The sequence below is a fragment of the Halictus rubicundus genome, chromosome 13, assembly GCF_050948215.1.
Source record: "Halictus rubicundus isolate RS-2024b chromosome 13, iyHalRubi1_principal, whole genome shotgun sequence".
In the NCBI taxonomy this organism is placed as follows: Eukaryota; Metazoa; Arthropoda; class Insecta; order Hymenoptera; family Halictidae; genus Halictus; species Halictus rubicundus.
The window spans coordinates 9,446,558-9,469,061 of record NC_135161.1 but is presented as its reverse complement, the minus strand read 5'-3'; the positions used below and the strand labels follow the sequence as shown (position 1 = coordinate 9,469,061).

The 22,504-nt window shown below is 40.5% G+C and overlaps 5 protein-coding genes across 12 annotated transcripts in view; 2 read left to right on the top strand and 3 right to left on the bottom strand.

The window, feature by feature from the left end:
* The first annotated feature begins 265 nt into the window (after positions 1–265).
* Rpl40 (ribosomal protein L40) lies at positions 266–1,664 on the top strand. Its single transcript, XM_076799286.1, has 3 exons — positions 266–403; positions 795–994; positions 1,381–1,664. Exons 2-3 carry the CDS (start codon positions 805–807, stop codon positions 1,575–1,577), a joined length of 387 nt encoding a protein of 128 aa, XP_076655401.1. The 5' UTR covers positions 266–403; positions 795–804; the 3' UTR covers positions 1,578–1,664.
* An 89-nt stretch (positions 1,665–1,753) lies between these two features.
* Fig4 (polyphosphoinositide phosphatase FIG4) lies at positions 1,754–7,402 on the bottom strand. Of its 3 annotated transcripts, XM_076799283.1 has the most exons (14): positions 7,193–7,402; positions 6,860–7,085; positions 6,309–6,473; positions 5,336–5,720; positions 4,714–4,957; positions 4,373–4,568; positions 4,049–4,247; positions 3,404–3,973; positions 3,201–3,313; positions 2,888–3,128; positions 2,599–2,814; positions 2,192–2,374; positions 1,965–2,133; positions 1,754–1,891 (listed from the first exon to the last, which is right to left on the bottom strand). In XM_076799283.1, exons 1-14 carry the CDS (start codon positions 7,274–7,276, stop codon positions 1,802–1,804), a joined length of 3,081 nt encoding a protein of 1,026 aa, XP_076655398.1. In that variant the 5' UTR covers positions 7,277–7,402; the 3' UTR covers positions 1,754–1,801. The 3 variants fall into 3 exon arrangements, with proteins under 3 accessions (XP_076655398.1, XP_076655399.1, XP_076655400.1); XM_076799284.1 differs by lacking the exon at positions 6,309–6,473; XM_076799285.1 differs by lacking the exon at positions 7,193–7,402 and having other exon boundaries at positions 6,309–6,469; positions 6,860–6,997.
* A 109-nt stretch (positions 7,403–7,511) lies between these two features.
* LOC143360449 (uncharacterized) lies at positions 7,512–8,463 on the bottom strand. The gene is made up of 3 exons (XM_076799288.1): positions 8,313–8,463; positions 7,848–7,988; positions 7,512–7,742 (listed from the first exon to the last, which is right to left on the bottom strand). Exons 1-3 carry the CDS (start codon positions 8,385–8,387, stop codon positions 7,614–7,616), a joined length of 345 nt encoding a protein of 114 aa, XP_076655403.1. The 5' UTR covers positions 8,388–8,463; the 3' UTR covers positions 7,512–7,613.
* A 69-nt stretch (positions 8,464–8,532) lies between these two features.
* On the top strand, positions 8,533–17,115 carry LOC143360446 (uncharacterized). Of its 4 annotated transcripts, XM_076799282.1 has the most exons (6): positions 8,614–8,780; positions 8,879–8,965; positions 9,779–9,876; positions 9,973–10,650; positions 11,103–15,618; positions 15,714–17,115. In XM_076799282.1, exons 4-6 carry the CDS (start codon positions 10,466–10,468, stop codon positions 15,723–15,725), a joined length of 4,713 nt encoding a protein of 1,570 aa, XP_076655397.1. In that variant the 5' UTR covers positions 8,614–8,780; positions 8,879–8,965; positions 9,779–9,876; positions 9,973–10,465; the 3' UTR covers positions 15,726–17,115. The 4 variants fall into 4 exon arrangements, with proteins under 4 accessions (XP_076655396.1, XP_076655395.1, XP_076655397.1 ...); XM_076799281.1 differs by lacking the exon at positions 8,614–8,780 and adding an exon at positions 8,533–8,598 and having other exon boundaries at positions 9,779–10,650; XM_076799280.1 differs by having other exon boundaries at positions 8,605–8,670; positions 9,779–10,650.
* Positions 17,116–17,176: 61 nt separating this feature from the next.
* The window catches only part of Gaba-b-r3 (gamma-aminobutyric acid type B receptor subunit 3), a 79,371-nt gene continuing 74,043 nt past the window's right edge, over positions 17,177–22,504 (bottom strand). For 2 of the 3 annotated variants that reach the window (XM_076799274.1, XM_076799275.1), the window contains exons 17-19: positions 21,425–21,625; positions 19,977–20,204; positions 17,177–19,685 (exon numbers count right to left, since the gene is read on the bottom strand). In XM_076799274.1, the coding sequence (XP_076655389.1) occupies positions 19,057–19,685; positions 19,977–20,204; positions 21,425–21,625 (1,058 nt within the window). In that variant the 3' untranslated portion in view covers positions 17,177–19,056. The remainder of the gene's footprint in view (positions 19,686–19,976; positions 20,205–21,424; positions 21,626–22,504) is intronic. The other variant, XM_076799276.1, reaches the window with a different exon arrangement.

The following is a 22,504-nucleotide window of genomic DNA, read 5'->3' as shown; positions in this document are numbered from 1 at the left end:
TTGAGATCCTCCAGAGTCCTTTTCCTAAAGAAAAGAAAAAATTAAACACCTCCCAACACCTAAAACCATTTAAATTTCCTCGCGCAATACACTCTAATCGATTTTTCGGTATAACTCTATAACCGCTATCAATTTAATGAAACTAATTATTACAATCTACGTAGAAGAGCTTAGCAACTACGCTTATATTAAAAACAAGGAGTTAGAGGTCCTAAATAAACAAATAAATTAATAAATAAGCAAGAGGAGTGCAGAGTACTCACCGCTCAAATTCGCCGAAGGAGATTACGCACTTCGCCACCAGACGGCGGGTTCGTTTCCGTTTCCCATAAACGGAAGTTACGGTGCTGCCACCATAGAATCTTCTAGGTGAGGTTTCATTGGCAGGCACGTTTCCAGAGAGGTGAGTGTTCAATACTTTGTTCAATATTTTATATTAATTTAAGGCATTTTCTTGGCCCTGACACTTCAAAAACGTTCCATTTGTCTTTCCAAAATCGATTCTCCTTTTCGATAATATCAATCAATTGAATAGTTAAACAAATGGGCTTCAAAAACAATCGCGATACGATACGTTGCTAGCACACGTTCGTCAACGCAATGTCGGTTGTGAAAATTTCCAGTTGTTTTTCCACACTTTTTTGAAGTTCCTCTACAGAATCAATCAAATCCCATAAAATCAAGAACGTGATCAACCGATTACAAAATTTAACGATAGTGACAGGTGCATGCGATTATTTACATTGCAATTGTGTTGCTAATATTCAAAAGTTGCGCTTTCCATTGCAATTTAGGTGAGCCACAATGCAGATCTTCGTGAAAACCCTAACGGGTAAAACCATCACCCTCGAGGTAGAGGCTTCCGACACCATCGAAAATGTGAAGGCCAAGATCCAGGACAAGGAGGGAATTCCTCCTGACCAGCAGCGTCTCATTTTCGCTGGAAAACAATTAGAAGATGGTCGCACCCTCTCCGATTACAATATCCAAAAAGGTATACGATTTTATTGATTTATAGTTCGTGTAGAGGGTGTAACAAAAGTAATGGTTATCCGTTCCAGGGGTGAATCTACACCTTTAGATCGGTGGACATTTGTAAAAGGAAACATGCCGCGAAATTGTTCGTAGCAAACAAAATTTTTGTTGAAAGTTTTTACAAAAACTTTGAGGTTATGGCTCGGTAACTGTCTGTGACATACAGCTCCTTTCAAACTTCTTTTCTTTTTGATCAGTTAAAAGTATTGATGCATGTCCGTTTTGAAAATTTCCACCAATCCAAAGGTGTAGATTCACCATTGTAGACATGTCACAAGAAGCAGGAATGTATTGTATTATTAAGCCTGTTAATAATACAAATTTTAATTGATATCTGTTCGACAGAATCCACTCTCCATCTGGTGCTCAGACTTCGAGGAGGTGTCATCGAGCCTACGCTTCGTATCCTTGCGCAGAAATACAACTGCGACAAGATGATCTGCAGAAAATGCTATGCTCGCTTGCATCCGAGAGCAACCAACTGCCGCAAGAAGAAGTGTGGCCACACCAATAACATTCGCCCTAAGAAGAAGCTGAAGTAGACAGTATACTCACACTTTCCACTTGCATATTTGGCAGGTTTATGTACCTCATAAAAATATTTCAATAAAAATGATATAAAAAATGGACATGGTTCTATAAAATGTTTCTGTACTGGCTAGTACGAGATACATTATAAAGAACATGTGTGTTTATTATGAGGTCGATTTTTTATTTAGTTTATGAAAGAAATATTTACATTTTTATTTTATGGTACATCTTACGGTTAACTTGTGCATATTGACGGTTTGCGCAGCTGTTTCGCGTAACTTTCGTACAAACTCGTGTCGTTGAGACTCGGTATTGATCCACCAGCCTGTGTAATAGATATGCAATTTTTAGATCGGGGTATAATCGTTAATTCATTATTTTAAAACTAGTATACTCACGCTAGCTCTCTTAACATATTGTTCATATATATTTATACTGCATTCTTTCACCGTAGGAAGCGCGATTACAGGCGTTGTAGTCTCCAAAAACGATGCCTGTTGCAACAATTTCGATCGCAGTTTTGTATTGTCCAAAGAACATGTTGCATTTCGCCCAATTAGTACAAATCTGCAAGAAAATCGTAAATTCTACTAATGCATAAAAATTCCAAGTAATAGTCACTTACTTTTTATACAATACTACATCGGTTCTCTTAGGATAGTCGGGCTGAGTACCGTATACTTCTTTCATAGATGGGAACAATGACTCGAACGATATCAATTCCGAACTTTCTTTCGAAGATATCAGTTGAGAATCATTGGTATGCTGATGACTATCGTCGTCATCCGAACTAGAGTCTTCAGTAGAGCTATAAATTTAATAGGACTAATTATAATTTTAACGATAAAAAATTAAAGACAGTTCAGAGTAGTGAAAGTAGAATCTTTGTTCTTTAAAATGAGCCTAATTAGATTGCTCCATAATTTTGTTTGACGAAGACAAAATTGCTTTTCTTCTACATTTAAACATTTTTTCGTTTTAAATGATTCACTGCATAATTGCATACGAGTTAGAATGATAAATTGACTATACCTTGCACTAGAAGTTGTGCTACTAGTGCTACTCTGTCCAGTCATGGACGGATTCTTCATATTCAGGTTTTTATTACCGGTCTCTTCTCTTCTTCTTCCGGGTCGCACTCGAACAGTGAACGGGCTAAAGTTTGTCGTAAAATGCGGCATAAATTCTCTAACAGAATGACTGATTTTATACGCGAAAACCTCAGAGAAGACGGACAGCTCGTAAGGCCTGGAAAGAATTCTTTTCTGTATCTAACATGACCGTTAAAATATTTTTTAACGCGATAAAATATTTACAATACCTATGGTAGTCGTAGTAAACGTCAATCATCTCCTCCACCGAATTCTGTACTTGTATTATTTCTGTACAGGCTTTTGTTACTTCGTTCAACGCGTACGGAAGACATTTTAACACGTTGGTGTCCCACCACTGTGTTAGCAGCTTTGTCCTGCGAGTGTATTGGCAGGCTGGTTTATGATGAAGATAGTAATCGGTAACAAGCTCCCAAATCGGCGGTTTCCCTTCCTCAGGTATGAACAAACCTATCCCAATTATTTATACATGTTTCAATCGAACATTTCCCTTCCGTACAAATTTTTACAATTTTAATTTACCTAGAAACAAATTGATGGTATGTTGCTTTTCTTGATCGCTGAATGTGTTACTATAATATCTGCTCAAGGTCTGCATTATGTCATTGCCCTGACTGGTCCAGGGAGCAGTCTTCCTAAATAACAGTAAAACATTCTCATTTTACATTACTTTGTAAAAATGACGAGAATATTTCAATAGTCCTAAATGAAAAAATATTTTTTACCTGTATGTTTTTATCCTGTGAACCAATTGGGAACCACCATATTGCAACGCTAAAGTATCTCCATGATCCTCGTACAGTTCTTCCAGCATCCTAACGCAATCAGAGTCAAACTCCAATTTTGGGGACTCTAAAACGCCTAGAGCACATAATTGAAATCCTAAGGCACATTTTCCTATCGCGAATTGCGCGGTATTCGTGCGATCCAAACAGTCCACGCAATTTGTCCTGATTATGCCGGTTTGTTGTGTGCCTTTTAGTCCAAAACATTGTCTCACTTTTTTCTCTAATTGACTCAACTCTGCACTGCGTTCCATTGTCGATTTATAATCAATGTTACCATTCGTGGACGAGTTACTGACACTGTCAGCTGCCGAGCCTATGGAACTTCGAATATTGTAGGAACTGAGCGACGAAAACGTGCTCGAATTTATTTTATTCAGTTTTTTATTGGATTGCGGAGAGAATAAGTTTTCTTGACTATAGTATGGCTTCTGTGACTGGAAGATACCAGTTTTTAGAACTGCAGTGTGTGCTATGTTCGCTAGACGAGCCATTACATTTACTTTTTTCCTGAAAAAATTGATTTCGTTTAAAATAGAATTATTCCTTGTTCAATTGTTTAGTATGATGTGATTTTAGGTGCACCTTTTATTCATTCGGGCCATATCGAAGCTTATATATTGAATATGGTGTTCCGGAGGCAAAAATTGGTTCAGGTACTTCACAGCCATGCACAGTTCTTCGCTCAGCGTACTCTCGTGCTTTTTCTTCTCGCGTTTTTTAACGAGGTTGAGAATTATGATCGGGGAGCCATATCTTTTCAAGAGTTGATTGAAATGTGCGCCTGGAGTCAATTAAATATTAATACTTTACCTATGGGCACCGAGGTGACTTATTAACAATTGAAGATTTATTAAATGAACCTGATTTCGTGTGAAAATACAACAAGGAATATTTTAATAATTTTACCAGCAGTTTCCACGTAAGGGTCAGCCAAATCACAGGTAATTGTAGGCTTAGGGACAATTTTGCTAACATCCTGGCTCCAATGACCAGGAACGGATCCCCTCATCTGAACGAAAGAGCTGAACCGTCCCTTGATCAAAGAACTCACTCCGGAGTCATGAACAATCTGCTCTGTTTCCACCTCGTTGGCGACGTCTCCCTTAATTTAAAAAATTTAATTCAGACAATCAGACTTGGACGATTACCGCTACCGACCCCGCAATGAGTAAATCACCGGTTATAATCAGCCCAGCATAAATTATCACCGCGCCATCGCATGGTTTAACGAATGCAATTGCACTTACGTCGAAGTTCGCGCCCCGTTTTAAAAATCTTGTACCGGCGTATTTGTTGCTCCTCCTGGCAATGACACTCACGTACATGGACCTGCCAAAAATACTAACATTCGATTGCCCAATGAAACCGTGTATGATGTACAAGATCCAATCGCGATGCAAATCTTTCTCCACTGGCTTCAGAAGGTGAGAGTTCCACACGAATCGACGGTGAGGATTATTTCGTATGCCATAATCGACGTACTTCTCGGTGCTGTTAAAAATATTAATTAGCTATTTTTTAAGTCAATCCTTAAATTTAACTTCGTAAGTCGTTTTTCTCCACCACTCTCAAGTTTTAAGAAATTTAATTTTGAAGAAGAGCATGCGTTTTCAACTTTCCGAAGTTTTTCCGCTTCAATCGAAGAAGCTATAGGAATGATTCTACAGACTCTCAATCATATCTTTTTTCTGGTAACTTTATCAATATTCCAACATGTTTGAACAGAGCATAATTCCTCCAACGCACTGATTTTGCCAGGACATTTCTTAATTACCATGTTCAATCAATTCTCGGGGATTGTTATTCAGAAAGAAATTATTAACATTCTTTTAAATGTGTCATAATTCTTAAAAGCCTATTGTTACCCACCTACTGTGCTGATAATTCTTTCGAACCGCCCACATATTAAAAAAGTCTCCTGCATCCTCGACCTCGTCGTTTATCGTCTGATTCGTACCGCCATCAGAATCATTTGGCATGTTCGATTTAATATGCTTTGGAGTACTCATATTGTATTGCAAAGTGTGCGTTAAATCGTAGGAATAACTGAAATAAAAGTTGCTGCGGAGATCAATACTTTGGAACATTTTTACGTATCTTTGCTCGTCAGGGTGGAAAATGCGCACTGTATCGTTTGGAACATAGATCATTGATGTATCCTCTATTTTATAGATTGTGTGGTGTCCAATCACGGCGACTTTGCGTCGTTTGGTCACCAGGATTATATAGTATCCTTCCAAAAATCGTACAAAACCTATTGCAAAATGATGAACGATTTAAAAGTATCCTAACGAATACGGAAAAAAATACAGAAATATGGTTTCATATATAATATCTAATACACAGTTCATATAACATGCTTAAGGCCATATTTGCAAATAAAATCGCGTGCAAATATTATGTTATACCATGCTAAAATATACGGGGTGGTGCAGAAATAAACCGAAGACGATTCAACATGGAAAAATAGGGGAAAAATTTTTATATAAAATTGTTTACTCATTTTTTTTACGCAGAATAGCTTCGATTTCGCTCCACCCTGTATATGACTTGCTTTTGGAATATTTGTGTCCTTAATATCAAATAAAATGTATGTAATTTATAATATTTACTTAAATATTTCATTGGATGACCATTAGCATATTAAAGCCATGTTTTTATTACGCTATTTTCTCTGTATACCAATTTCATAGAGATAACGAAACAGGTGTACTTGTAACTGAATACTTTTGCGAATGAAAAGTATGTATACCCTTTGAAAGAATTGAACCATGTGACGTCTTATTGGAAGTACTCCATATAAAATGTTAGTTGTTTGAATATTAAGCTCAATAGCCCTTACCAAGAAGGCCGAAAGCTGGCACTAGTCGAGGAAAACTGTCTCTCTGCCACATTGTTTTCCAGGTAAATTTAGTTTGAGTCGGTTTGTGCAGCGGCTTTTGAGATTCTTGGTGCTCAGACTCTTCTGACACACCGTTATCAGGTGTGGATTCTTTGTAATTGCTGCCTTTGTTAGCAAGCAAATATAAATAAGCAATGCAAGATTTTTTTTAATGATTTTACCAGTACCTTCATTTCATTGTTATTAATATATATGGGATGATTTGTATCTAATGCTGGAGTACATTTATTTTTTTTTCTTTACATGCAGCGAAACAGTGAACAACATGCAAAATTGTGAATCTCGATCTTTGGGGCAAATATTCTATGCTAATAAATTAATGAAACATTTACATATATAAAATTGTGTACTCTTCGCAATTTTTTGCATACGTGTATGCGAATGCAACTGATAATTAAAATGTGGGAATAGCATATATAATAAAAGCACAAACATGCTCCAAGTGATTGTAATGAATGGAAAATTGCAAAGAAGAGGTCCAAGTTGCTTACCAACAATACCAAAAGCTGAAACAACTCTTGCAACACCACCGACATTGTTTCTTTGTCCAGCACGCGTACGGTTTCCCATGTCTATCATTTTCACAAGATCGCTTATTTCATCCTGAGTGTACTCCCTTTTATCATCTACAACAACCAGTTCTTTCGGTTCCATACGATCTATCTTTAACACTCTAAAACGTGTTAGTGTGTTGTTTGATCCCATCAGATAAAATCTCTGCAAAGCAAATCACATTCTCTCATTAAAAACATTTAATGCCAGTAGTTTATAGTTCATTCAATCTTCTGCTACTATATCAATAATTGTTTGCACAGTAAACTTACAGATTTGGTTTCATAAAGTGCAATTTTTTGTATTGAAGAGATAATGGGATGAAATGCAATAACAGGAGCTGAATTGTCATCCATTTTAAATGATTTATATCCGACATCCGATGATTCTTGGTCCTTTCTATAAATTGTTATCAAACATGACAACTCAGCGTGACAAGTGCAGTATGTTGCACTTTCTTATGCTTTCTGACAAAAAAAAACACTACTGCCACCTGGTGGTAACATACAACAACTTGATCTATATCTAATGAAAATGAAATCTTTTGGACAAAGACAATTGGAGAACAATTGAGGGTAGAATAAAACACAGTAGTTTTTATAGTTATATTGTGAATGGGCGTTCATTTATATTACAATATATTTTCTACAAAAATTGGTCTAGATGCATCTGTCACAATTTTATTTCAGATTTTTACTTGCTCCTAGTTAATATACCGCCCATAGTAGCCGCAAAACCTGCAGTAAGCCCTGCAACTGTGAGAGCATACAGAAGCTTGTCTTTTCTACCTGCTATAATGTAAACAGGTCTCTCCAAATCAATCTGTAAAAGAAATATATTTAGTTACCGAATCTTCCATTGATAAATTACTAAGTATATAATAACAAGGCCCTACGCTATTTTAACATAACAAATATGTATTTATACCTGATACTTCCTGAAAACTTCTGCCAACTTTGGGCTCAGCGTAGAAAGTCCGGCTGTGATAGGCGACCGTACCTTCACCGGCTTAGTTTTTACTGAGTCGAACATCATATCTACTTCTGTGCTTTGCACCGGACGAGGACTCTGCAATAGAAATACCCAACTTTTAATCATGCTCTAATAAGACACAGCACTGCCATAACTTTCTTATACATCATGTATTACATAAACATCCATTTAGCATGAAATTCTTTGACATTATGACTAAATAGACATACTTAACGATCGAGTTCTTGTCATCTTATTGAAGATTATGTTATAAAATGTGGATAAGAAATCGGATTACAAACTATTACAAAAATGCAGTATTCCAGTATTGAGTTTGCGTTGTTATTATAAATGGTTACTTGCAAAGTCACATGATTTATTGTAACGTTATATAATTAATTTGTTGGAACCATTACTTACTACTGGATAAAGAGGTTGAGTATTTGCGGATTGTTTTAAACGACCAGTAACTTGATTAAATTCATGAAACGGCATCTTGCCAAATTGCGCAACCTACCTTTTCTTCTCACAGTCTGCTTTGATAGTGATTTTCTCTCCCACTACAATTGGTTGAATTTTTTCAAATACATTTTGGTGTTTGTAATATCAATATATTGGCAATGCCAAGTCTAGTGATTTCCACGAATATTCCCTAGCATGAGAATGCTTGGCCAGAGGTTCTCAACTTCGTGGATAATAATTTCCAGTAGGTCTCCATTAATTAATTTCTACCACAGACTTATCTGTGTGTTGAAGTTACATAATTTAATACATGTATGTATATATTGTGCACACTTGTTACATCTTACATGATCATTCTGTAGCAATAAAATTTTTATATTAATTGTATACCATGTTCTACTTGTTAACTCATCATTTATGTATCAAGTTTGTGTATGTATACTATCTATGTGCATAGTCTGTTTGTGACTTATATTATTGTTGCATGTTGCTTTATCACATATATCAAATTTTTCATTTTATAGCTTGTGCGCTCTATGAAAAATAAGCTAAGGGCTGAATATATCAAGTAAAAGCTTACCAAGGTGCATCCTGGAGGAAATATACTTATTGTAAGAAATCTGCTGAGTTATATAGTAATTAATTTTGCTATGAACGCTTAATTAGTTCTGTCAAACAGTACAGAAAGCAATGGATGCATACAGAAGCATATATGTGTCAAAGGTTTTTCTAAGCCTGTTATTTAATTCACACATTCTGTTCGATGGTTGCAACAAGTAAAATCAGTTTTATACCTTTAGAACTATATTATTTCATTCTTTCATTGCAAGATCTTATTGATTCCTTGTTTGATTTAAGTGTAATCCTCAACTTTTATTGTTTGATATTGTAGAAAAGCTTTGATTTTATTTGACACTGCATTTTTTATATACATTGAAGTCAGATAATGATTTTAGAACGTTCTTGCATTAAGGGTTTACTGCAAAAACTTTGTAGTTAGCATTATGAATAGACTACGGATTTTATGCATTTATGACAAAAATGAATAGGCCAAATACAAAACTGAAAATATATTAAAAGAATCTATAAGGATACTATTATACTATTTTCAACTTTTTAAGATGATTAAAAGACAAAATACATTTTTATTAACCTTTGGTTGCCTGCAATTGATTTGGACAATTTTTATTTTGCATAAAGATCTAATTATGAATATGTATCCAAGCAACCATATATTAACAGTTATCATATCAATTATATGGTTGACCTTGTACTGTAAGATTTGAACTATTTAAGGAAATAATATATGTATAATAAACTATAAACATTCCAAGTTAATAAAGTAGAATGCAATTTCATAAAATGTAATAGAATAATATATGTAGTTTTATATTCTCAAGTATAATTTATACATATGTTTCCAGGTTTCTATATCAAGGAAGATGGCTATTCCATAGTGATCTGAGAGCCTGCAGTTGTGCAAGATATCCATCAATACCACTCATAGTTGCTGAAAATAACTGTGACAGTATAAAGTGACAAGATTTAATTTGTAAAATAAGGAACAATCTCGTGTAAATTATTGTAAACATTCATTATTCATTCTGGTGTGCAATAGTTTTTGGATTTCTTAAGTTGGATTACTTCCGCCGTTTACCGCGATGGCAGCTCTGTACGTTCCTGTTTTACCAACAAGTTGGAAACAGCAAAACATATCATGGCTGAATATGGTGGTTTTCTGATATATAACAATGTGCTGACTTTAATTAATGTACTGGATGTTTGCAAAGAGACGTACAACAGAAATAATTCATAGTGAGGCCCCCTGGGACAAATGTGGTTAATCTTTCATGGTGTTGTCTGATTTTAAGTGGTGCACCAGGTTGATTGTGTGCTATGAAAAAATACATGATAAAACCTTGTAGTGGACATGGTATATCACTAGATATAATAGTGCATATCCATTGCCTCTGAACAGATTCTAAATGTTTCTGCAATAACATTAATAGTTCTACACCGAAGCATTGGATCAACCACGAGTTTCAAAGCTCCAAATAAATTCTAATGGATCATATCTGTGGGGTACAGTGACATGTAATAAACAGAATCTCATGCCAAGGCTACGAAAGGATAGAGGACCGAAAACTAGGTGGGGTGTTCAGTATTATGCAGCAGTGAGAAATGCTGTGTTCATGATACGGACACCCCCATACGTGCCACCAGAACCACCCCCATCTTTAAATAATCATGATACAGAGTCAGGCACTCTGTACATGTGTCCACAATGCAAAGATCGGTAAGTCGTCTAAACAAATCTGATTAACACTAGGTTTGCGGGACGTGTTTAAATGACAAACTCTAATTTTTTTTCATTTATGATTTGATTGAGTTTGTAAAAAATGATCTTTGTTAAAAGTGGTTTCGGAGGCCTTACTGCCTGCACTAATCGGGATTATTGATAGTTGCTTATGTATATTGACATTTAGCATGTGCTCACAAATTCTATAATTCTGAATTGAACTTTTGGTTATGTACATTGTTTCTCTGAATATAGAAATGTTCAATATTGTACACTGACAATATTATACACTTTATAAAAAAAAATCTGAGAAAAATGGAGAACATTGCATTCGACAATGTCTTGCTACTAAAAGTTTGGCTAAAATTAGACAATTTTCAGTGTTCCGTGAACCTAGTGTTAATTTAATATACCTTTTCATCCTTTCTAAAAATCTCATTTTGTTCCAGCTTCCATTTCCGAAGTAGTTTGGAGGACCACAGTGCACGAAAAAGCTGGATACTGGGATACTGGTGTCAACACTGCTTCGTGACAGTCTGCACGCACGATACCAAGGATGGTTCAATGTGCTCTGCGTGCTCCAAATTAGAACGCGAGAAGCGTACATATTTGAGAAACAAGGGCTTGCACAAAACCCATAAAGTTGGAGCAGTGCAACTGTTTTTCAACCAGTGTCAATTCTTGGCGCACGTGAAAGCGCATTCGATTACAAATGTGAACATGAGCGATCTCATGTTAATGCCTATTCCGACAAATTTGACTCAGAACTGGGATCCTGAAATTAATACAACATGCAAGGCTATTATGGAACACACATTCATCACGAAAGTCCATATAATGGACTGGCTGAAAAATGAGAACGTCGACAGCAATTGGTGGCAGATAACGAGTAAAAAGTCGAAAAGCGAACACGATCTAATTGCATCGATCCTCAAAGATTACAAAGGCCGGCAGTACTTCAAGCCATTAGAGATACCAATGGAGGAGCAGATTTGCATTCTGAATAACAAGTCCGTGCCCAACTTGAACAGCAAGTGCATCGAGATCATGGATGCGCCAGAGAACACTGAGAAAATAAAGAACCCTCCCTCTGTAGATACTCCGACATTTGTTTCTGACGATAACGAGATCGAGAACGAAGACACTCCTTGTACAATGAACGACATCGCCTTCGTGGACTGCGGTCCCACATCGAACCATTTCGAGCCGGAAGGTTCAACAAATAATTTGTCAAAAAAACAGGTCATGAGTCCCACGAGACCGAATAGAAATTATTCGATCGTCCCTCACATGACAAACTTAGTAATCAATAAGTCCAAAAGAATGACCGAGACGCAGTGGAAATCGATCTCGTCCGACATGGTGATGTCCTATGGAAACACCATGATCACGCCTAGGTTCGACACGAAGGACTCCCCGAAAACTCCTGCGAATAAAAAGTCAACCAGGACTGTAGCGGACAGGTCGAGTAAATGCTCAACGCCGATTAAACTAATCACTGAAAGCAATACTGTAGGAAAAGGGGGTAAAAATACCACAGAGAAAAATTTATTGGTAGTTGAACCACTATCTAAGGTTTTGCCTGACGCTTCCTCTTGTACGTCGAAGACCGACAAGGCTAAATTAGAGAAGTTGAAGCAGAACGCGTCCGTGGTCACGGTGAACTCCGGCCAGAAGTACGTCACGTTCCACAACACCTTACACATCGACATCAACACGATCATTAACCAGCTACCGTCTCATGTTGTCGGGAACAAGAAGATCTACCTTCTGGGGCAAGACTCTAAGCCCATCCTCGTCAACAATAAAGACGAGACGTCCTCGAAGAAGGTAGTCCAGCTGGTTCCCGGCGGGAGCCGCGGTAACGGTATAAAAAGCAATGCATTAACCTTAGAATCATCTGATAAAGACTCAACAAAGTCCACGAAAGCGGAGCCAGCCCTGAAGCGGGCTCAGTTGATGAAGAACAAGATCATCTGTCACAACGGCACGAAGTACATCATCAAGCAGGCGCAAGGTTCCGTGAAGACCTTGAAGAACAAGTCTAATGCGATCAAATTGTCTAAGGAGTCGCACGAGTCGTCTCAGTCGAAGTCCACGTGCAGCATTCCACCATTAATACCTTTAAAATCAGCTGAATCGGATAGCCTGTCGATCCCGGACAGAGTAAACGCTCTTCACGCCGACGTGTCCCCTCTAACACCCTCTCCCTCGCCCTCAGAGCTGTCAAGCAGCTCCAGTTGCGACACACAATCGAAACAGATCTCTTTACCTAGCTGTAAGGGTGTACAGAAAACAGAGACAGCTAATACCAGCAGTAAAGTGGACCAGAACATGATGGAGCGCAACTGCAGCGACTCCGGCGGTTCCCTGTCGTTCCACAAGGGGGAAGACGATAATCTGTACCTGGACATGAAGTCGCACGCTCAGAAACCGATCTATACCATCGTGGATTCCGCGGGTATGATTACTAAGTCGAAGCACGAGATGCTGAACGAGTTCTTCCATCTGAGCTACGCGGAGCTGAAGAAGCGGTACAATCATTTGCAGCAGCTCAATGATGAGATCCGAGCGGTAATGGACTTTGTTCCCGAAGGCGTCGTCAAGGAGAGCCTGAAGAGGGTTAATATATTGCAGCTGGTGCTGAAGCAGTGCATGGACAAATGCAATAATAAGATCGACGACGGAGGCGTCAAGGATCTTCCATTAGAAGAATGGGAGGAGGAGTATAATCGTTCTGGTGTGAAGACATTGTGCAAAGCTTGCGAGAAACCGCGTAAGCCGGAGTCTTATATGCCAGGGTTTTCGAAGACCGCGAAGAACGACATCTACTGCTCCTGCTACAGGCATGTTTGCCACAAGTGCGAAACTTATCAGGGCAACTCGACCAGGTTCGTGGCGCATCAAACGTTCCACGATAAGGAGAAACCGTACCTGTGTCCGGACTGCTACCGGAAGTTCATGGTGTTCACTTCGTTGGAAGCGCACACGTGGACCAGCTGCTTCCACCCGCTGAAGAAACGCGTGCTCGGTTGCAAGATCTGCGAGATTGACGGCTTCAGGGACATGGAGACCGTGGCTAGACACTTCGCCGTGATGCACAGTCACCATAAGATCGCCTGCGAGAAATGTAACATCGTTGTACCCACGTATCCTGATTATCAGAAGCATTACAAGGCCAAGCACCCTGATGCCAGTGTTCCTGGTCAGCCTATAAGGCTGGTTCTTTGTAAATTAGGCCACTGCATCGTGCGCTGCGAGGAGTACATGTTGCACATGGAGAAGCACCTGGTGGTGCAGAGACTGATCTGGTTCACCTGCCCCTTCTGCGCGTTCCTCCACGTCGAAGCGAAGAGGATCATGTCACATTTACAGAACGAGCATCTGTCGCAGCTCTGCGAGATCATCAGTCCCCAGGTGCTGTGGAACATCTTGCCACCCGAGCTGACGGCTACTTACGTGGAAAGGCCGATGTCGCATAAGATCGAGAAACCTGAAGACGGTACGGTGATGCCGAAGATTGTCAACACTAGGACGATCACTTCCGAGGTGTTCGAGCGAGGTACAGAAGAATCAGTTGAGTGTTATCTGCCTGTCAAGGAGTCTGGACTGTATCCTAGAGCTCTTCGGAACGCCACGAAGCTCACAGACTTTGATAACAGTCTGCCTAAGATCTTAGAAGTTAGGTCAATCGCTGAACGATCAGGTTCCGAGTCACCGATGAATGGAATTGCAGCGGAGTCTGGGACGAAGAAGGAGAAGATCATCAAGGTCAACGATGAGGACGTGCTGATCGAGCACGTGAAGGTCGGGTCTGGTTCTAAAGCGCAGAAGAGGAAGTCTGAAGCGGGTTGTAATAAAAGGATCGATGATACGAGTCGCGGAACGGGTGTAGATTCGTTGACAAAAGCAGACTCGCAGGAGGAAGATGAACAGACAGATGTTGAGTGTGAAGACAATCCGGTGTCCCTGTCGAAGCCTCCTCCGTTGGCCAGGATCCCCCAGCGTTTTCTGGAAGAAGAAGGAGCCCCTACGTCACCGCAGACGTCGAAGGCAGGCAGGGTGACGATGTTCTCCCGCAGCCAGAAGACCAGCAAACAATTTTATCAGAGACTGGCTTTAAACGGTCCGACGAGGACAACGGAAACGGTCCTAAACTTCTTGTGCCCATTATGTAACGACTTGATAAACACTTCGTGGTCTATGGTGAGCAGCCACTTCGAGAAGAAGCACTCCCAGTGCTGTAAGCTGATTGCGGTGAGCCCCGCGCTGGTGCGAATGTCACCAGATTTCATAAACGGTGGCTACAAGGATCTGCTAGGAAACCGGAAGCGGAAGGCAGAAACTGCGACGACAAATGTGAAGAGGAGGCGACGCTGGACCCCGAAAAAGTATTCCGAAGGACGAACCGCCAGTTTCGCTGGGACCGGGTTGTGCGTGACCCAGGAAACCGCGGAGGACAGCGAAGGCAATTTCAGATGCAAGAAGTGCGACCAAAGGTGCACGGACATGGTGAACCTGAGGGAGCATATCGCAACAGCACACAGAATTAGAGGAAGGTATCTGATCTGTTTAGAATGTGGAGATAACTTTGTGGTTGCGCCAAGTCTGCAGATGCACCTGAAAGCGTTCCACGCGATTGATGACCCCATAGCCTACATGGCGAAGAATACGTCTTATGCGCCTGACAGCATCGACGACCTCGATGTCGAGGGTAAAGCTATTGAAGCCAATCAGTGTCACGTCTGCATGGCCGTATTCGAGGACAAGGCTGCTGTTGACAAGCACCTCAGAGTGCATGGTATGGCGTTTCTCAATCGCAAGAGGATAGAGGCCCAAAACGCCATGAAGAAGCCTGACAAAAAGAACGGGACTGACGAGGAGAAGCAGCAGGCGGCTGTTGTGCAGAACAAAACGCCTGCTAGGAAGGGCAAACCGGCTGAAATGATATTAGATAAAATTACTGTGAGTGTCAAGGATAATGAATAGACGACGGCGGATTTTATGCATTTGTCATAAAAATTAGTTCGTCACTGATATTGATTGTTTGTTTGTTTTAGGCGACCATATAGCTGACGGAGGCACGACTTTCTCAAAGCAGATGTGGCTGAAGCATAGCGATTACTTAACAATTTCCAGTCTTGAACTCGCGAATCTGTGATTTTTTATTTAAGTATACAACAAACTCGTCACGAATCCTAGAGCAGATTAGAAAAGGACTGTTAGTTGTTGTATAGTGTGCCGGGGCGAGAAATATTAGCGCCGCCGGTGAACAGGAAATGAACTTTGATCAATTTTCTCCCCATTCTCTTGCTCTCTCCCGTGTTAAAGGTCGTATTATCTTGTTCAAAAGTGCACGCGGAAACGTAATGCTTCTTTGTAAATACGTGGCGTAATCGTAGGGAAATCGTATTCCAATTGCAATTCAGTTATATCGCATAAATCGCAGCCAGTTGAAAGTATCAACCCTTCCATCTAATTCACGAACGTTGCGGGTTCAATTAATATCCATCAAATACTTAGTAATCCACGTGGTTCCACGATCATGAGCGCAGGATATGTGTAAATAATTCTGTTTGAAAAAAAAATCACTTTTTGTACTCTACTAATTCGTATACATCGTTGTACCAAAAGATAAACGAAAATAAAAATATTCTAATTTACTTTCCATCGCCGAGACCGTCCAGCGTTCAATCAGGAGGTTTTCTTGATCTGCTAAATTGTTTATAGGGTCTTCGCATTTTTCTTTTTGATTTAGAATAAACATTAAAACAAAATGGAGCTACTGCAAGATGACAGAACATTTTTTAATGCAATAGAGAACACTTGTATTTTATTCATTTTGATTTAATGGAGTAGAGTTGACCGTTACTCAGCCATTGCTTTAAAAAATGTTACCTGTATCTACAGAATTTTGTTTACTTTTTGTACTATGTATATTCAAGTTAAATCCTTCCACTTTATAGTAGTTAAGACTAGATGTACAGGATAATTGAGGTTGTAAAGATACATCCATGAGGAATTATTCAATAAATTCATCTCTTAGGTTATATATTATAACAAAATGGTTAACAATTGGACAGACACGTTCTCGTTATTTCTATAAAGTAATGCAAAATAGTCACTTTTAATGCTTCGTGAAGCTAGTGTTAAAGAAAAAGACTATTGAGATGCATCCTGAAGTGCAACAGGTACAACAGGAATTGCATTTACATATTCAGCTTAGAATTGACTGCAAACTTGCTTCCTTTATGCCACTATTGCTACTCATAAATGAATGTATACCTGATTCAATTTGTAAGAGGTAAGCACCTGCACTTACCTGCTTTAAAATCATCCATAATCTGTTTGTAAAGTATTCAGAGTATTTTCAGCTGCATCATTAAACTGGTTCAGTTAAGAAATCATTTATTTTTACCTACAAGTTGGACAAAATCTATTGTTGCTAGATTGGACAAATAGAGCCTACAGTCTACAGTGAAAATAAAGAAGCAACCCTCATTGATAACAGCCACATAGAATATATATATATTTATCTTTATTACACGATTTGTAATTGCACCGACGAACATTATTGCTTAGTGATTAGCGACTCAATGATTGACACATCGATATTAGTCGAGGTACGAAACGGGGGTTGGGAGGGGGGTGCGGTTCGCGCTCCATTCGCTCATTTATCTACATATTTATAGGTGTATACATACGCTCGTGCGTCTCGGCATCAAAATATCATAGTATACATCTGACGTCAGTATTCCCAAAAGAAAAGCCAACGTTCGTTTCTCTTTGGTTCCGCCGCGTCACAAAGAATTAATATATACTTTCTGTTTCCTATACATTTTTTTTTCTTTTTTCATTGCATTACATCGAGTGCAGGTACTGAAGGAAGGGTTTAGGGCGCTGAACACTTTGATGTTGGACCTGTAAGAGTACTGTCAGCTCGTTTCATCCACGGTTCATGGCTCCACGGTTCTGTACGAGTACACGGAACGATACTGCGGACAATATGCGTTATAATGAAAGCGTTAACGGGGTTAACAGTGTTTACGAACTTTCATCGTTTATTAAAAATAATTTCGCGCAACGAACTGAAGAATTTGTTGCTTTGGTCCCTCCACGATCCACGTTCATATCCAGACTCTCGGTCCGCTGTGCATACTTTTACGGGTCCTGGATTGCATGTCTTTTGGCACAACTGCTACGGAACACACACGATTAAATTTAAAACATTGATCACGACGTTCCTCTCCGTAACGTCGCGTTCGGGGAGACGTTCGGGAGCAGCGGAGGATATTCGACCCGCGCGTCGATTGGCCGGCGATCGACGCGTCACTGGCAGGTGGTGGGGGAGAGACGCGACGGTACGGAGGGAATACTTGTTCTCACGCGGTCTCGCACACTTCAGCCTCGCTTGAGCTTGTTCTGTACAAGATTACGATGTACAGAAGATTGTCGCGTGCGCGAACGATCGCGCGATCCCTTTGGAACGAAAGGAGAAAGAGTCTCGGCCGATTAGGGGAATAAGCGCAATTTCTCTGTGCCCTCTTTTTACGTATTATTCTTTCTTTAAACGTTGCACTGCGTTCTGAAAGTTGGAAACTGGCTGGACAACAAAATGGATTCAGGAGAACATATTTAATTTACTTTCTCGAAATAATTTTACTCGTGCTCAACTTCTTGAATGTTTTCTGAAGGGATCTTGAGGATAATTTAATACAGTTTTTCTGGTACTGGATTGGTTTCATAAATTCCCGGGGATGTAATACCGGTGAAAGAAAGTACGTTCGGTTTCGTGTGTATAAAGTGAAAAAATGTATATGAAATATTCTAGGTCAGAAGATGTATCCGAATTCAGGAGTTGAAATAGTGTCGAGTGCAAAGGGTGAGAAGTGACTTGACCTAAAATCTGTGGCATATACCCGCGACAAGCATTGACCAAATTTTTCGTTTATCGCTCGGTGTACTGGGCGAGTCGCCTGAATTTTTCACCTGGAATATCTCCGTCGTTTTTAATGATACGGCAAAATATGCGAGGAAAGAAAATGCTAGCTCCAGCCTGACGATTACCTTGACGGAGAAGTTTCTTTTCTCAGGGTTATATTATATTTCAAGGTCATCTTCTAGATATTAGAGAATGTGAACTTGAACACACTCTTCTTTCCTAGGATAATTGCTGCAAACATTTCTTTCTTGTTAAAGATATTTCAATTAAAAATATCAGCTAACTCGTTCAGTACAAATGCCTCATTTCCGGCCACTTATTCACGAACAAATAATTATCAGCGCTAAAAATTCAGGCTACTGTCCAGTCAGGATTTTTCAGAGCACAGTGCGAAAAGGACCCAGTCCTTTTGGATCCCTCATCAAGGGCCCCTGTTGTCCTTAATCCCTAAAAATTGCATTCTAGTTCACTTCCTCGTCATTATCCCTAGATTCTATTTCATCCGCGTTCGTGACGTGAACAATAGGACTGTTAGGTCTGCTGGGTAGCCAAGGATCATCCGTCGCAAAGTTTGTACTGGTGTCCAGCTCCGGTCTCGACTGGAGCTCGACGTTAGAGGGCTCGACGTCCACCTCCTCCGAAATCCTAGCGTTCACAGGCGACGAAGAGGCGGAGGAGGCTAATCTGGCGGGTTTGGTCTCCGATTCAGCAGGACCGGCGATCCCGGGGACGTCGTTCGCCCTGGGGAGCTTACCGGGATCGTTACCGAGTCTCTCATCGGGGCTGTTCGCTTTTGACTCCACAGGGAACGGCAAAACTAACGAATCCGGTGGTTTTTTGGCTCCCAGCTCGCTTAGCGGAATCCCGACCTCTCTCGTGGCCCACACGTCGCTGTTAGGGCTGCAGGAGCCGCGAAGGGTTTGCGAAGGTTTCGTCTTCCTTGCGTCCTCCATCGAGTGCCAGCGTTGCGATTTCGAGATCGACGAACCGGACGCGATCGCGTTCAGACTGTTCGCTGGAACGATCCGGTGAGGGAACCGCGGGGATCCACGGATCTTCTCGCGAGAGGACGATTGGCTTGTGGTGGCTTCTGGGATGACATCAGATTTTCAATGATTAGCCTCGCATAGGAGTTCTCAGGGTACAGTGAATTCTCGATATATGTCAACAACACGGGTGTCCTTGGCCCCCCGCGGTAGAGGGGACAATTCCGCGACGTTTATCGTCCAGGCCTTGGCGACATATATGGAGAAGTCACTGTAGTTCGTGTTAAGAGAAAGTAGCCTAATGTGGTCCTACGTTGAATCGCTTGTCTCGGGGTGGATAATGTGGATAATTAATGGTACTGGTTGGTTAAGGATTATCACTGTGACGGACTTACTAGGTGGTAGGCTAAAATTGACCCTGGGCTCGCTGCTCTCTTTGCGTCGCAGCCCCAGGCTTAGTCTGCGATCTTCTTCGCTAGTAATACTAATGATTGGTCCAGAGCCGCAACGGGGATGAGGTGGACGCGTGCCTTGGGCATTCACCTGACAGGTGGATGCGGCTTTCGTGCCGGGCACCAGGCCAGCGATGTATCCCATGTGTACTCGCAGTGCTGACGCTACCCCTGCGGGATTACAATACAGTTATTCCATAGTAATCCATCCCCAAAATCCGACCGGATATTCCCGGGCCACGGTGTTTCGTTCGGGCGCGTCACTTTATTAATTATTTATCGGGTCATTCCACGAGAAATCGATCAGATTTCGACGGTGATGTCGGGGTGTCTCGTTTAAAATGTAATACAACGTCCACGGGGCGAAATTGCAATCAGAGATTAAGTCGTCGTTACTTTTCCAATTTGTTTGCAAAATATCGAGTTTGTAATATATGTATGGATTTTTGGCAATATTTTAATCTCTTCGCGAAGATAAGCATTCACGAATTTTTTTCAGGGACTATTTGTCCTAACGAGATGTAGATAGATTTTTTTTAGGTTACGAGTATTTGTGTCATCGAAAAAAGTAACGTTTTATAGCGAAAATTGTAGCGGACCTAATCGCTGCGTTTGCGGCGTCTTCGGATATTTTTTAAACTTGTTCAGGAGCTTGTAATGATATCCAAAAATATGCTGTTGTATTCAGGAGAGTTTACAGAATTATCCTACGCAAGTATCGTCGGCATGACTGTCACAGTTGAAGCTGGAGAAATTCCTAAATTACGAAAATCTAACAACTTTCGTGCACGTCTCTTCGATGCGTCAAGATCTTGTCTACTTGAACATTATTTAAACGTGTTCAAAAAGCTTGGAATAATACTCAAAAATATACTGTCGTATTCAGGGGAGTCTACAGAATCGTTCTACGGATAAATCATTTACGCAACTTTTATAGTTGAAGCGGGACAAATTCTGAAACGTGAAAATTCGACAACTTTCATGCACAACCTCAGTCCGTCAAGACCTTATCTACTGGAAACATTATTTAAACGTGTTCATATACTTGTGATGCTATTAAAAAATATACTGGTGTATTCAGGAGAGTCTGCAGAACCGTTCTACGCAAGAATCATTTGCGTAGCTTCCACAATTGAAGCAGGAAAAATTCCTAAATGTGAAAATGTGGGAGAACGTTACTCTCCAGAATTGAATTTATCAGGATGCTGAAGAAAAATAATTTTTCGGACTCAAATTCAGCATCAGAAATGGTAACAGAAAAAGAATATTCACCAGGATTCTATACATGATCAGTAAAAAATTTTTCAGTATCAAAATCCACGTGTTGAGCAGTGACAAAATGGTAACAAGAGGAACGTCGTCCATCCTGAGGGCTTCTGAATTATTCTCACCTGTGAACGACGCGGTGGACGTCTTCCTGCTAGTCGGCCGGCTGCCAAACAGACTGAACAACCTCTGGAAAACGCCTAAACGATTCGGCCCTTCGGTCTCCCTTCGTCGATGAAGCTTATAGATATCGGCGAGACTCCTCCTGGGACCGTCCGGCTCCAAATCCGGCTGGCTGCTAAACGCTACGGTACCTCGTCGCATTCCTACGTCAGTCGAAGAACAAGTGGCTGGTCGAGTTCTCGTGTTCCTTGTTAGGCTTGCTAGTTACTTTCGCGATGGTTGCTATAGCACGGCGCTAACTGCAGACGCATCGTTACACAGGCGAATCGAAGCGTAAACGCAGAAGCGAAAGCAGGCGGCGGCGCCTCTACTGGTAATCGCGGAAGAGGAAGGAGAAGAACTGCATGTCTCTCTTTCTCGTGGGAGAGTTTTCGCTTTCGCGTGTCTTTCGAAACCTTTCCTAATATGCGACCGGCTCGATTGTTAAAAAAAAATTACCGAAGTTGCATTCACAGGCGAAATTCGAACCGTCGACGATTTTTTCTTCATCGCATTCCGAAACGCGTGCAAAGCTGGGTGCACCCTATCGTCCACAAGCACCTGGACACTTCCAACTTACGTCACAAGAATGAAGTCCATTAATTTTCATGAATAACACTTATATCAATAACGCGGTCACAGGAAAATAGCAGCCCTACGCGATCTATGTCACAGCACGGACCCGAGGATCGGGCTCAGATCAAGATTTTACCCTATTTTGAAATTCTTTAAATGATTACACTGTTCCGAATTTGATCTACTCCTTTTTACCGGAAATGCGTATAATCCATAACAATTTTGCCGGGGCAGATTATCGGGTCAAAAACAAAAATTGTTTTCATCTGTTGCAAGAAACAGGAGCCACAAATTTTCCAATTTTATTTCCAATTCCAACGACTACGGATGAAAAGGGCGGGACTCCTTTGTCAAGGATATTAAGACAAGAGATTAATTATTACGCAGGCACTTGCAGAAGTGTTTGACTACTTACGGACGACAGTTTCTATGCATGGTGCAGAACTTGCCTGAACCTCGTCCGAACT